We start from the raw sequence: 14,709 nt of genomic DNA on the forward strand, positions 1-14,709 counted from the left end.
CTCAGAAACTTTGAACTTTGTGTATTTAAATTCATGAAAGCATCAGTGGTTTTATAGCGTACCCTCTCCTTGCAATGGCTAGAAAAATCCTTTTTTTCCCTCCCATTCTATCTCTGCACAGCTTCAGTTGTCAAATGGATTTTGGCTTAAATTGCAAGATAGAAAATCAAGTAGCAAGCGATGGCTTAAAAATTCCATCTCGCTTCTGCAGCTGTTGTTCAAATCAAAAACCTCCAGCAACTCCTGGTGCAGTAGCTATAAGAAGTTCCTAACAGTTTCTATTGCATGAAGTTGCTGGAAGTTTCTGGGACAAGAGACTAACACTCAGGAAAATGATTAATGTTCAGGATCTCCTTTTGTAAATGAAAATAAAATACAGACCTTCATTCTGCACTTAACCTAAGAATTGATAGGAAGGCAGGACACGTGTGTAAAATTTTAGTGGGAAACAAATAGTTCCATTATTTCTATCCTGCCGTGTAGAACTTCCAGTGGCATTCTGGGAAATTCTCATTTTCACCCATCTCTACTATTGCAACGCACACTTGAGGAGTCCCTTGGTGGCTTAGCGGGCTAAGGATCCAGTGTTGTCACTGCAGTGGCTCTGGTTACAGCGGTGGCGCGGGTTTGATCTCTGGCCCCGGAACTTCTGCATGCCGTGGCCACAGCCAAAAATAAAAACAAAATACAGACTTGAAGCAGTTTGAAAATGTATAGGACACTGTGCCCTCTCTCCTCCTTTTATTTTTTCTGCTAGAGGTTTAACAGGTATTTGCCCATGTAATCCTGTGGTTTTAAATTATTCTGTTGTTTTCACTTTTAAAATAATATGCAGTGGTTTTAACTAGGAGGATAATCTCTGTCCCCTGAGGTAAGGATTGCAAACTGCCTGCACTAGATCTTAATGATGTTGCTTAAAAAAAAAAAAAAAAAAAAACAAACCCAATTGGGCAAAAAGCCTTAATTTTGTGCTTTCAAATTTGGGTTCTAAGACGGAATATTATAATATTACAGAATATTCCTGTCAAATGACAATCATTAATGAAGGATATACTTCATACATTCCAAAATAAAAATATTTACCATTTGCCCCACCTCCCCCCCTGCAAAAAAAAAAAAAAAAAAAAAACAAAACCAAGGTTTTTCTCATCTGTCTTTGTCTGTCCTGAGTTCTCTCCTGTGCCTGTGAGTCGGGTTTCTTAAGGATGAGAGGTGGGCTTGCTGGGTAGAACTGAGCACACAGAGGCGGCAGTTCTGGGACTGGTCCATCAGTTAAGCGCCTGTCTCCTTGCCCGCTTAAATCTGGCGTCTGTGGGGTGGGTGTTCTGGCTGTTCTGTGGGGGAGACTCCAGGTGCCTGTGGCTTGAGGAACAGCACTGGTTAAGGCCCTTCCTCGAGTTGGTCCCCTCTGTCCTTGCCCGCGGGTTGACATCCTCCACCGTTTCTCCCTGTTTCTGTGATGGTTGGTCCATGGTTGTTGCAAGGGCCCGTTTTCTAGGAAGGATTCTTCTCCTGCCTTTGATCAATGAGATGAATTGAGATGGGGTTGGTGGAGGCACGTGTTGATGCCAGCTCTGCCAAGGGGCACCCACAAGATGGCCGAGGACTTGAAAGAAAGCCTAAGGCCCCCACAGACACCCCTGGACTTGGGGTCGTGTCTCTGCCTCCCCTCAGAGTGTGGGGACGTGAAGGCGAGGGGTCAGGAGAGGCTCCTGCTTGGGTTGTGGTGACCCCCCGCCTCTCCAGCTGTCACGCGTGGGCTGCACGCCTGAACAGGAAAGAGCTTCAAGGAGCATATGTCACCTTCCAGGAGGAAAAGAACCTGCCACTTTACCTGCAGAGATGCCATTGTCGCAAGATGCAGTGCTGGGATACTCTTCTTCCAGGCTAACGTTTTTCACATTTGTATCCTCCATTTTTAAAAATGGAATGAAAGATTCTTTACATTTTGTAGGGCTTTTCAATTTGTAAAAGTTTCACACATGGTTTCCTGTAATCCCATGATAACCCTCCCCCCTCCCCAAGCCTATACTGCCCTTCCCTCTCTCCCTCCCCTGCTGGAACCACCTGTTTGGTCTCTGTATCTGTGCATCCGCTTCTTTTTTGTTTTATTCACTAGTTTGTATGTGTTTAGATTCCACATATGTGATATCCTATGGTATTTCTTTCTCTGCCTGACTTACTACATGAGCATAATACCCTCCAAGTTGATCCATGCTGCTGCAAGTGGCAAAATTCATCCTTTCTCATGGCTGGCTAGTATTCCCTTGTATGTGCATCCTGCATCTTCTTTATCCATTCATCAGATAATGGGCACTTAGGTTGCTTCCATACCCCTGCGGTTGTAATTCATGCTAAACTAGCCTGTTTTGAAACCCGGGTTTATTCTTTAAATGGGGATTGCTGCGAGCTTTTGCAGGAACAATGACTCCCTCTGCGTATCATAGGATTCCTCAGAAACCCACTGAGAAGTGCCTGCCTTTTGCAAAAGCAAGTGAGCAATCTTGCCATTGCGTAGGCACGCCTCTGCTGGTCTAAGAGCACCATTGGGTTCCATTGGGCTTCCGAAAGCGTTTGCAGTTGCTTCAGACAACCCAGGGCCCATCTTCATGTTCCACAAGCATCAAGGAAAAGCCACAGAAAACTGATGAGTGTTTATTTCGGCCCCTTGTTACCAAGCCCTTCCCAGCCAGGTGTCAGTGCTCTCTGCAAGAGTCACAAATCTCTGCCAACTTTCCCCCCGCTCCCTCGGGCTCTGTCCCTCTGGGGGAGCCCACAGGGCTTCGCGTGGTCGTAAGGGAGGTGCAGGAGGGGAGGCTGAATTGAGGGGACATCGGACACAGAAGTTCCCGGTGGGGAGCGTCAGTTCACCTGCGTGTTCCTTCTTTCGCTTCAGGCTATTCGTGCCGGTTGGTGTCACAGAACATGGCCCTGATCCTGCTGAAAGAGGATTCCTTGGATGTGAGTAGCTTTGCCAAAGTCGTGTTCGGTGTAACTGCGTTCAGTCCTTGGTTTGTTTCTACTATGGCTGATAAGTGGGGCTTTTTTTGGGCTTTGTTTTGTTATTTTTGTTTTTTGTTTTTACTAAAGCACAATTATACAACAGCTTGGCGTGTTTTCTCCTTGTGTTTATGAATGGATGTCGTAGGTCGTACCTTTAAGCCCTGAAACGGAAAGCTCAGAACATTGCTTCACGATGAGACTTTACTTACCTAGGATTGTGCATTTGAAAGGGGGTAATAGTTACACTTACATGGTGTGAAGTAGGCGGAAGAGCTACCGTCGTAACCGTTTTCCAGTGGATGCGTCCGCGTCGCTAAGGATGTTCCCGTTCTGTTGCTGGGCAGCCGTCACTGCCGCCCGTCGCTAGTTCTCCTTTCGTCTGGTAAAACTGACCCTGGTGCCCGTCACAGCACCTGCCACTCCCCCCACCCCCACGCCCGGCAGCCGTGCACTCGTTCTTTGTGTCTCTGAACTTGACGCCTCTTGGTACCTCGTGGAAATGGGACCATGGGGTCTGTCCTCCTGTGGCTGGCTCGTCTCATGCGGCATAGCGTCCCCGGGGTCCCTCCTGTGTTGTCACCACTTCCTTCCTTTTTCAGGCTGAGTAACCGTCTGTTGTTTGAATGGGCCACGTTTTGTTCCATGGACGCTTGCGGCACGGGCACCCTTTGGCTGTCGGAATAAAGCTGCTTTGCACACACGTGTGCCGGTGTCTCTCTGAGACCCGTCGCCTCTGTTGGGTATACACGCCGCAGCGAATTTGCTAGGTCGTGTGCTCATTTTATGTGTTAACTTTTTGAGGAACCACGCTGCTGTTTCCCACGTGGAGGGCACAAGGCTTCCGGCTTCTCCACGTCCCTGCCAACGTTTGCTATTTTCTGGAGTTTTGTTTTTGATTTTTTGGGTCTGATTTGGGGTAGTCGCTGTCCTGATGGGTGTGAGGCAGCACCACGGCGGTTCTGATGTGCTTTTCCCTCAGAATGACCTTCCGTGTCTTTTCATGTGCGTATTGTCCATTTGTGTGTCGTCTTCGCAGAAATGTCTATTCAATCCTTTCCCCATTTTAGGGAGTTCTTGTTGTGGCTCAGCCGTCACGAGCCCAGCTGGGATCCATGAGGATGCAGGCTCGATCCCTGGCCTCACTCAGTGGGATAAGGATCCGGCACTGCCGTGAGCTGTAGTGTTGGCTGGCAGCTGCAGCTCCAATTCAGTCCCTAGCCTGGGGACGTCCATATGGCACAGGTGTGGCTGTAAAAAAAATGAAAAGGAAAAAAAACCCTTTGTGCGTTTTAAAATCAGGTTGTTAGTTTGGGTGTGAGTGTGTGTGTGTGTGCAGTACTTTGTTGTTTGTCTGTCTCCCTCTAGTCCCTCAGCATGTAAGGTCCATGGAGCAAACTTCTGATTTTGTAGCGGCATCTCTACCTCTAAGCCAGCGCTTTGTGCACGTTAGGTACCCACTTAAATGTCTGAAGAGCGAACCAGCTTGGGGTAATTTTCCAGTCCTCAGTTGCGGCTTCTGCGTGAAGGTCCCGCTGATGAGGTGGTGGCAGAACAGCCAGGATGGGCGCGAGCACGTGGATGTTTGGGGAGAATCAAACCAGAGGCAGCTACACAGCACGTGGGTGGTGGGAGGCCGGAGCGCCGGGACCGGGACGTGCCTGCAACCTGGTGCGAGGCCGTGCCACCTGTGAGCGCACCCCCCAGGGGTCTGTGCCTGTGGCACCTTTGTTTCCTGAGGACCTTCCACGTATAAGGCGCCCACAGTCATGGAGGAAGCTCCTTTTCTGGAGGTGACTCCAAAGTGAGCCTCTGTTTTCTGTTTTTAAATCTCTCTTTCAGCTTTATTGAGGTATAATCGACGTACGGTAGAGTAGGATGGCTGACGTGCACGCTGTGATCATTTGACAGACGTACGCCGTCATCAAAAAGTCTACAAACAGCGAATGCTGGAGAGGGTGTGGAGAAAAGGGAGCCCTCCTACACCGAGGGTGGGAATGTCACTTGGTGCAGCCACTAGGAGAACAGCATGCAGGTTCGATCCCTGGCCTTGCTCATGGGTTAAGGATCCGGCGTTGCTGTGAGCTGTGGTGTAGGTTGCAGATGTGGCTTGGATCCCACGTTGCTGTGGCTGTGGTGTAGGCCAGCGGGTACAGCTCCGATGAGACCCCTAGCCTGGGACCCTCCATGTGCTGCAGGTGTGGCCCTCAAAAGACAAAGGACCAAAAAAAAAAAAAAAAAAAAAAAGCATGAAATAATGCCACCTGCAGCAACATGGATGGACCCAGAGATTCTCACACTAAGCGAGTTAAGTCGGAAAGAGAAAGACAAGTATCACATGAGATCACTAAAAGGTGGAATCTAATAGAAGTGACGCGATGGAATTTGCAAAACAGAAACAGATGCAGATTTCAAAACCAAACTCAGGTTTACCCAAGGGGAGACGTGGCTGGAGGAGGCCTTCGTGAGGGGCTGGGATCGGTACGTGCACACTGGGCGTGTAGCGCAGCCTGGTGCCGGGACCTGGCGCACAGCACCGCGCACGGTCACCTCCCTGGAAACACGCCTGTTTTCCTCTCACACCAGCTCTTCCCCGGGACCCGGAGAAGGGCCGTCAGTCTGTAGACGGTGGGACCTGCAGCCCAGGTGGGACGCGGTTTGCTTCCCCAGACCGAGGTGTGATTCGTGAAGCTCAGGAGGCTTTGGGGAGTGCCTGACGTCTGTCGCTGGCCTGTCCCCAGTGCTTCTTCCTTAGCCTGGTAGTAGCACCATCTTTTAGTAAAACGACCTCCCTGCGCTCAGCATCTGCTGAGCAGAGGGGCGGCTGCTCTGCGCTCTGTGCGTGTCCACATGCAAAGGGGCACCCCGTGTTTCTGCCGACGGCCCCCCTCCTGCCCCCGCTTCCTCCGGCTCCTCCCTCATTTCTTACTTAGTTGGGTGCAGGGCTGTCATGCTCTCACTCGGATTTCACCAGGTGGCTGTGGAGTAGAAGCAGAGTCCGGGGGCGGCCAGTGACACTCCGCTGGCCTTTCAGGTTGCAGGGGCTCAGGTGAGACAGGGACCCAGGAGGTAGCCCACTCGGGAGAAGCAGAGGCCTGGCCTGCCTCACCTCACTGCGCCTCGTGTGCCCGTGGGAGGGAGTAAGGGGCTGGCCTCTGTCCCTGCACCTGACCCGTCGGTCCGTCCAGGCTGGGACCCCGGGTGCTGATAAGCGATCGGGATGCTGTCTGTGTTGAGTCCTTCCGCTGCTGCCAGAGTCACATCTAAGCTCAGTAACACGGAGATGGGTGGTCCTGGTGACACGGTGCGTGGCGGCGGGCGGGGCAGAGCTGGTGGTGGTGGTGGCACTGGGTGACCTTTTGGGACACCAGAAGAAGACGTGATTTTCTTTCCTTTTTTTTTTTTTTTTTTTTTAAGTTTAAAAAACGTCCTGTGAAATCAGCTCTGTGGGTGATAATAGCGTGTGAACTTGGCACTGGCACCCAGTCCTGCTTCTCACGCACTGACCAGGGGTGCGTCTGGGAAGAGTGGGGGTGGCGGGTAGCCCCGCAAAGAAGAAGGGGTGATGCTGGGGCAGTCACTCCTCTGTCTGCTTCTAGCCCACCTGAAGTATTGCCATGCGTGTACTGGTCAGGGATTTATGGGCTCGATTTAGTTTTGGTTAAAGTGTTTCTCACAAGGTGCCGGCTTAAAGGAATTCCTGTTGAAAAGAAAAAAAGGAACTGCGCTGACAGTGGCATAAGCAGAAGCGAGAGCAGCGTGGGTCGCTCAACACATGCGCTAGTTCATGAGTTAAAGCACTGATCAGATCTGACACGTTGAAGAAATTTCAGTTATTACTCCCCAGGCTGCGATCATCAATCATCCTTGCCCTAAACGTGAAACGGTACCTGGGAACATGAGCTGTGGTAGGAAGCTGTTGGAATTAGTGAGACTTTAAAAGCTAAGAATACTGAGTATGAGAATAGACATCTACAGCCTTCCCAGCAATTAAGAAAAACGGGTAATACTCAAATCAGTTACTCTCTGATTGCACACCATTCGGCTGTTGAACAATAAATGTCTTTTGATGTTTGTCAGTAAGGGACAGAAAGAGCCAAGCCATTTGGGGAGAATTTGTTTTCTGTGCTGCAGGGACTAAAATTAATATGGGGAGTTCCCGTCGTGGCGCAGTGGTTAACGAATCCGACTAGGAACCATGAGGTTGCGGGTTCGATCTCTGCCCTTGCTCAGTGCGTTAACGATCCGGCGTTGCCGTGAGCTGTGGTGTAGGTTGCAGATGTGGCTCAGATCTTGCGTTGCTGTGGCTCTGGCGTAGGCCGGTGGCTACAGCTCCGATTCGACCCCTAGCCTGGGAACCTCCATATGCCACAGAAGCGGCCCAAGAAATGGCAAAAAGACAAATAAAAATAAAATTAATATGGAAGGAGACAAATAGAAAATCTGACTAGTGCTTTTGAAGACGCCAATGATGGAACAAATTCTGAAATTTATTTGGAGGAAAATGCAGCTGTTCTTAACGTATGTTAACTTATAGGATAGACAGCAACTATTTTGGATGAGCCATCCAAAGAAAGTTGAATTGGTAAGGATATATTTGAGCAAAACGTTCATTCGTTAAGCAGGTTTTATGAAATAAGTACTTATGATCAGTGATGGAATGAAAATGGAATCGTGTAAAATTCGTGGGCGGCATCAGTGGCAGAGACTGCACTTCCCAGCATCCCTGGGTCTGGGCGTGGCCGCGAGATTGAATCCCAGTGGTGGAAACTTGAACAGAAGGCAGAGCCTTGCAGGGAGCCCCTGGCAGATCAGGAGTGAGGACTGTAGAATCTCCATTCCCATATCACAAGCTGGATGTGGACGCGTGGGTTTGAGGTGCTTGCCAAATTACTGGAAAATCCTGAAGGAGCAAAAGTCAGCAAACCCTCTGCTAGACATCAAGTTTATACATCTGTGGCTCTATTTTCAAGGTCAGGGCTCTGTTCCGCGTCCCCAGGAGGCTTCAGGAAATCACAGCTGATGTTCCAGCTTCCCGGAACCCAGGAAATTGGGACTGAGAAGAGAATGTGGAGTTCGGGGTTAGTAGATGCAAACTGTTACATTTAGAACCGATAAACACAAGGTCCTCCTGCATAGCAAGCCACCTACATCCAGTCTCCTGGGGTATACCATGATGAAAAAGATTATAATAACAGAATGTATGTATAACTGAGTCACTTTACGATACAGCAGAAATTGGCACAACATTGTAAATCAACTCTAATACAGAATTTAAAAAGTTAGCCCTTGGAGTTCCTGTCGTGGCTCAGTGGTTAACAAATCCAACTAGGAACCGTGAGGTTGTGGGTTCGATCCCTGGCCTCACTCAGTGGGTTAAGGATCCGGCATTGCAGTGAGCTGTGGTGTAGTTGGCAGACGTGACTTGGATCCCACTTTGCTGTGGCTCTGGCATAGGCTGGTGGCTACAGCTCCGATTGGACCCCTAGCCTGGGAACCTCCATATGCTGTGGGAGCGGCCCAAGAAATGGCAAAAAGACCAAAAAAAAAAAAAAAAAAAAGTTAGACCTTTAACGTACACTAGCTTCTTTATGGCCCTTGGTAATGACATGCCCAGCAATCGGGAGCATCTCGTGGGCCGCTGAGAAGTTTGCTGTTTTATTTCTGTTGTTGTTGTTCTCATGACAAAAACCTCAGTCAGTCGACAGACGGGAAGGTGATGCAGGGCTGTGGAATGGCCAAGCGATCAGGCTCTGGATTGCCCAGTGGGTTCGTAGCCCACGCTCCCTGCTTGGAAAGGTCTTGGATCGACAGTAAATTCTCATAGTCACACACACTCTTTCTTTCCTAGTTTTCTTTTGCCAAGGTCCAGCTTGCTTGCTTGCTTGCTTGCTTTCGTTCTTTTGTTCTTTCTTTCTTTCTTCCTTTCTTTCTTTCTATTATGGGTGAGGAGTCCCGTCATGGATCAGTGGTGAACGAACCTGACTAGCATCCATGAGGATGCAGGTTCGATCCCTGGCCTCACTCAGTGGGTTAAGGATCCGGCATTGCTGTAGCTGTGGTATAGACTGGCAGCTACAGCTCTGATTCGATCCCTAGCCTGGGAACCTCCATATGCCGCAGGTGTGGCCCTAAAAAGACAAAAGACAAAAAAATATAAATTACGGTTGATTGACAATGTTGCATAAGTTTCAGGAGTACAGCAAAGTGATTTGTATATATGTATATATTTTTTTGATACCCGAAACCTCAATATTTTACTTTATTATTTTTAATGAATTTTAATACATTTTTAGTTGTGCAGTGATCACTACAACCCAATTTTATAGCATGTCCATCCCAAACCCCCAGTGCATCCCCCCACCCCCCACCCAGTCTCCTTTGGAAACCATAAGTTTTTCAAAGTCTGTGAGTCAGTATCTGTTCTGTAAAGGTCATTGTGTCACTTTTTTAGATTCCACATGTCAGTGATAGCATTTGATGTTGGTGTCTCATTGTCTGACTTCACTTAGCAGGATAATTTCTAGGTCCATCCCTGTTGCTGCAAATGCCATTATTTCTTTCCCTTTAATGGCTGAGTAATATTCCATTGCATACATACATATTTTTTCAGATTATTTTCCATTACAGATTATAGCAAGATATTGAAAATAGTTTCCTGTGCTTTACAATAAATCCTAAAAGTCCAATTTTCTAATTTGATGTTTTCTCTGATGACATGTGGGACCGCAGTTACTTAAATCATACCTGAAATATGTCAATATGTGCAGGTGGTCATAGCCGTTACTGGTCGCTGTAAGATGAAGGTGATGTTTAATGTCTAATGGGATGAAGACTTTTTTCGGTATGGCGAGAACGCTTGGAAAAGATAAGTTTCAAAATGCTTGTATTGTTACGTGGCAGGTGTGGGTCACGTGCCTTAACCGTTGGGCTCGACCACCTCCCCAGTATCAAAATCTCAGGTCCGTTGAGTGTTTAGCTGTCCATTCGTGAAGTGCAGGACCCTTTGTGGGAGTTAGCCCTCGTGGTCATCCTAGCAACTCTTGAAGGTAGTGAAGTTGCCTTTGTTTCAAGTCTGCTGCGAAAATATTCGATGGAAACATTTCTCTGCATTTTCCCCTAGCAGCTTGATAATAAATTCCTGATAATATTGGCCAACCTGGTTAGATCACCTCATAGCTATGTTGGGACCTTACGAGAGCTGTTTGGAGGACACGGTGGATGAATGCCAGACTGGAGGAGACGGAGGAGATTGGGTGCAGAGGTACGGAGGAGAACAAGTACAGAGATTTGTGTCTTGTGGCGGCTTTTGACCTTTGGCTGTGAGGCAGTCTGTTTGCTTCCTCCAGACAGCATGTTAATAAGTATCTTTATTCTTCTATCAGCGCATCATAAACTATGATTTTTAAAGTAACTTCCACCAATAAAAATGTTTTCTTAACATTTTCTCTGTGTAAGTGAAAGTGATGGATATTTGCTGGTAATGGGCTTGAAATAGTTTGAGTCACTTAGAACTTTAAAGCCCTAAACTCTCTATAATCTGATAATCGCAGGTTTTTTTCCATCAAAGATAACATGGTAGCTACTTAAAAAATGATTCCCATCTGATGGGTCTGTGGTAATGCAGGACCCACGTCCTTCGGGGTGAACGCCAGGCTGTGTCCACCGCTAGTGCCGATGGGTCCTTTCAGAACCTCAGAGGCATCGAGACACAGCAGGTGTAACTTTTCAGGGAACCTGGTGACTCTTGTCATTGCTGGCTTCCCAAGACAAGAAAACCTGTAATTGCCTGGTGCTTCATAAAGGTATGTCGTCAGAACTGCGTGATGTCAGCAGCCATGGCTGATAACCACCTGCTTTGCTGCGACTGTCAGCCAGGGTTTTGCAAGAGAAAAATGACTACCCGGGAGGCTCAGGTCTATCTCCCTTATCAGTGAAGTGTATTCTGTGCCCAAGTTTCTCAACACTGTCGTTCCTCTATAAGGTAGCTGCTGTGCACCTGCGTGGGTGTTGTTTGGATGGACGTCCACGGTGTGCTGAGGACGGAACCTTTGATGTCACTCACCTGACAAATGGGAGCGTAGCCGTCCGGTTTTGTTCTCAGGATAATTTAGACTTTCTGGCATCGGGTAGATTTAAACCTTTTGAAAATTAATCCATTAAAAGCAGAAAAAATTGATGTAAATGAGAGAAGAGAAAAATAAGAAAAATGAAATTACTTGGAATTCCACTACTCCGAGAACTGCAATTGGAAATGTGGGTTGTAGTCTAAGAACCTTCTCCTGGGCAAATAGAAGCATACATTTTATATCTATGTCCAGCTGAGGTACATAGAGATATGTTGAGAGGTATCTACCTGAATACGTATGTAATAGATATTTATATAAAATACATATGTATTTATGTATCTATATATAATTTATATTTGTGTTGTATATTTTATTATAACATATATTTAAATTTTGGCTCTTCTCACCCACTAACAATATGTAACATATTTAAGTATATTATATATTATATATTTATATATCCAATTTATATTTGCATTGTGTAGTTTATTATAGTATTATAATTATATATTGTACTTATGTTTTGGCTCTTGTCATCCATGCATATATACACATATGTATTTTAAAAATGGGATTATATGCAATAGATATTCTTGCTAACCCTTTTTTCCTCTTAGTTGGAGTTCTGTCTCTAGATCAATAAATATTCAGCTCCAGTGCCCTTTTAGGGAATGACATAAATTCCATGGTCTGAATTTCCATGTTTTTTTTTTTTTTTTAGCTCTTCACTGAATGGACATTGAGGTGTTTATAACCTTTCATGTTTAGGGACATCATATTCTGTTTTATGCTGTTTATTTTCTTAGAATAAATTCCTAGAAGGAAGGATCCTAGGTCAAGAGAAAAACACCTTTTTGAATAGAAATTTTTCATGCGCCTGGAGACACACACACACACACACACACACACTCACACACTCACACACACTCTCATGCTCCTCTTGACCCTCAAGATAAGTTCTGACAACTTAGATCAGTTTTCTAGAAAGTTGAAAAAGCTAACCAGTCATGTGCAGGTAATATAAATGTTGGAGATTTGAATGTTTTCTCCGTATTTTTTTTGGAATTGAAATCCCTTGGGATGAGATTATATTTAACGTGTTCTCAATTTGGAGATATTATGTTAAAATAAATTCCTAGACGTTCCCGTCGTGGTGCAGCGGAAACAATCCGACTAGGAACCATGAGGTTGGGGGTTCGATCCCTGGCCTCGTTCAGTGGGTTAAGGATCTGGCATTGCCATGAGCTGTGGTGTAGGTTGCAGACACGGCTCAGATCTGGCGTTGCTGTGGCTGCGGTGTAGGCGGGCGGCTACAGGTCTGATTTGACCCCCTAGCCTGGAAACCTCCTTGTGCCATGGGTGCAGCCCTCAAAAGACAAATAAATAAATGAAGGAGTAAATAAATAAATAAGGATGCCCAGACTCTAACTAGAAATGCTGATGAATTTTCAGTTTGTGCGAATTGTTGCTGCTTTTGCTGCTTTTTCCCTTATTTGTGTGCGGTGCTGGGTGAACCCTAAAAGTGGGGGGGGTCCTCTGATTCTGCTGCTGTTTGGTGACCATTTTCTTTTAAATCCTTCAATCTGAGAAGGGTTTTAAATGCATGATTTTTAAGACCATGTTGAAGAAAAAGCATGCCTTGGCAGATAGAAACCAAAGCTTTGCTCTCCAAGCAGGAATCCCTCCGTGGGAAGCCTTTGCTCCGCTTTCCGGGGGAGGGTCTTGGTTCACTGTTACGGTGGCCCCCTTCCCCCAGGGGACCAGTCTGGTTCTGCTGCTTCAGTTCTAATTATAGACCTTCTGGAGGCTATTTCAGTCCACCTGGACATACTCATGCGGCCTTAACGTTATTCCATTCAGATGCTCTTCCCCCCTTATAACCCAGAACTTCAGTTTTAAACTAGTGTAGCATAAAACAATCATTATGTTAAAAAAAAAAAAAAACCCAAACATTTTCTCTAAGGGGTCTGCGAACATGTATTTCTGTGCTGTCCCCTACAGTAGCCATTTGCCACAGTGGTTATTGATTACTTGAAATGTAACCCGCATGATTAAGGAAGGCTCAATTTTAAGTAACTTAAACAGCCCCTTGCGGCTCGTGGCGACTGTGCTTGACCCCACGGCATGGGTCGTTTTCAGCCCCGTCGTGCAGAGGTCGGCAAACGCCGGCCATCGGGCCGTGTCTAGCTCGCCACCTCCCAGGTTTGTGAGATAGAATTGGCACGGAGCACTGCGTACATTTGAGGACTTGGACATGGTCCGTCATGAAATGATTGTCACAGTAAGTTGGAGCAACATCCTCTCATGCTGATGGAAGGTTCAATGGAGAAGTGCAGTTTTTCTCGTGATGAGAGCTCTCAGGGTTTACTCTGAGCAGCTGTCACGTGTAACGCAGAACGGCGTGAATGATGTTTATCCTGCTGGCCACTGCACGCCCAGTGCTTGTTTATCTTGCAGCTGGAAATTTGTGCGTTTGGGTCCCTTTATCAACGTCCCCTCCCCCACCCCACCCCACCCCTGGGACCCGCAAGTCAATCTCTTTTTCCCTGTTTTTGAGGTGTGCTGAACCTGTAGCACCGTTAGTTCCACCGCAGAGTGGTGTGACCACCTGCTGTTATAAATAAAGCTTTATTGGAACGTGACCATTTACGAATTATGACGACAGCTTTCGTGCTGTGATGGCAGGGTTGAGTAACCGCAGCACAGAACAAAGGGCTGCAAATGCTAAACCATTTACCGTCCGGTCCTTTGCTGAAGGTTTTTTGACTCCCACCGTCCCTGATCACATAGGAACTGACCCCGTTCTAGTTCCCTTCCCCGCTGTTGGTGCCTTTTCTGAAGCAGTAGAAGAGGTGTTAACACGTACTGTGGGAGGAGTGGGGTCTTTGGCTCATCGGGGGAAATACAGAGTTAGGAGTGGGTACGGTCCCTCCTGCACGTCGCGCGTCATCTTGAGGATGCTCGTTGCTCTGGGGATCTGAGAGAGAATGTGATATATTTTGTCCCCCAGACTTTCTGCTGAACTCCTTTTTGGGTGAGTAACACTTAGGAGAAACAACATAGATTTAGAAATGCTGCTTTTAAAAACAGGGAGTCTGCCTCTTGACAGAGGATATTAAAGTGAAAAGCTCAGAGTAAGAGAACAGAAGAACGCGTGTTGAACCTCAGCGTTTATGTGAAATCGGCAGATATTTGAGTGCTTTCAATAGGCCAGATTACTGGAATTGTACACATAGCAACAAATGACACGCTTGTCAAGTACAGATAGCAAGGGCGGGCGGCGGTTGGCAAGCTTTCTTGGTAAAGGGCGAGATGGTAGATATTTTATTTTGTTTTGTTTTATATTTTTCGTTTTTTGTCTTGTTAGGGCTACACCTGCAGCATATGGAGGTTCCCAGGCTAGGGGTCCAATCAGAGCTGCAGCTGCCGGCCTACGCCAGAGCCACAGCAACGCAGCATCTGAGCCATGTTTGCGACCTACACCACAGCTCACGGCAACCCCGAATCCTTAACCCACTGAGCAAGGCCAGGGATCGAACCCGCAACCCCATGGTTCCTAGTTGGATTCATTGCCGCTGCGTCATGACAGGAACTGTGAGATGGTAGGTATTTTAGACTGCGTGTGCTAGGGGCACTGTGT

The 14,709-nt window shown here is 47.0% G+C and overlaps 1 protein-coding gene across 16 annotated transcripts in view; it reads left to right on the plus strand.

Annotated features, from left to right (window-relative positions):
• Positions 1-14,709, plus strand: part of LOC100523747 (phospholipid-transporting ATPase IB) — a 516,487-nt gene that overhangs the window by 160,230 nt on the left and 341,548 nt on the right. For all 16 annotated transcript variants that reach the window (XM_021065485.1, XM_021065478.1, XM_021065484.1 and 13 more), the window contains one exon: positions 2,897-2,961. In XM_021065485.1, the coding sequence (XP_020921144.1) occupies positions 2,897-2,961 (65 nt within the window). The remainder of the gene's footprint in view (positions 1-2,896; positions 2,962-14,709) is intronic.

Source organism: Sus scrofa, chromosome 11, assembly GCF_000003025.6.
Source record: "Sus scrofa isolate TJ Tabasco breed Duroc chromosome 11, Sscrofa11.1, whole genome shotgun sequence".
Classification (NCBI taxonomy): Eukaryota; Metazoa; Chordata; class Mammalia; order Artiodactyla; family Suidae; genus Sus; species Sus scrofa.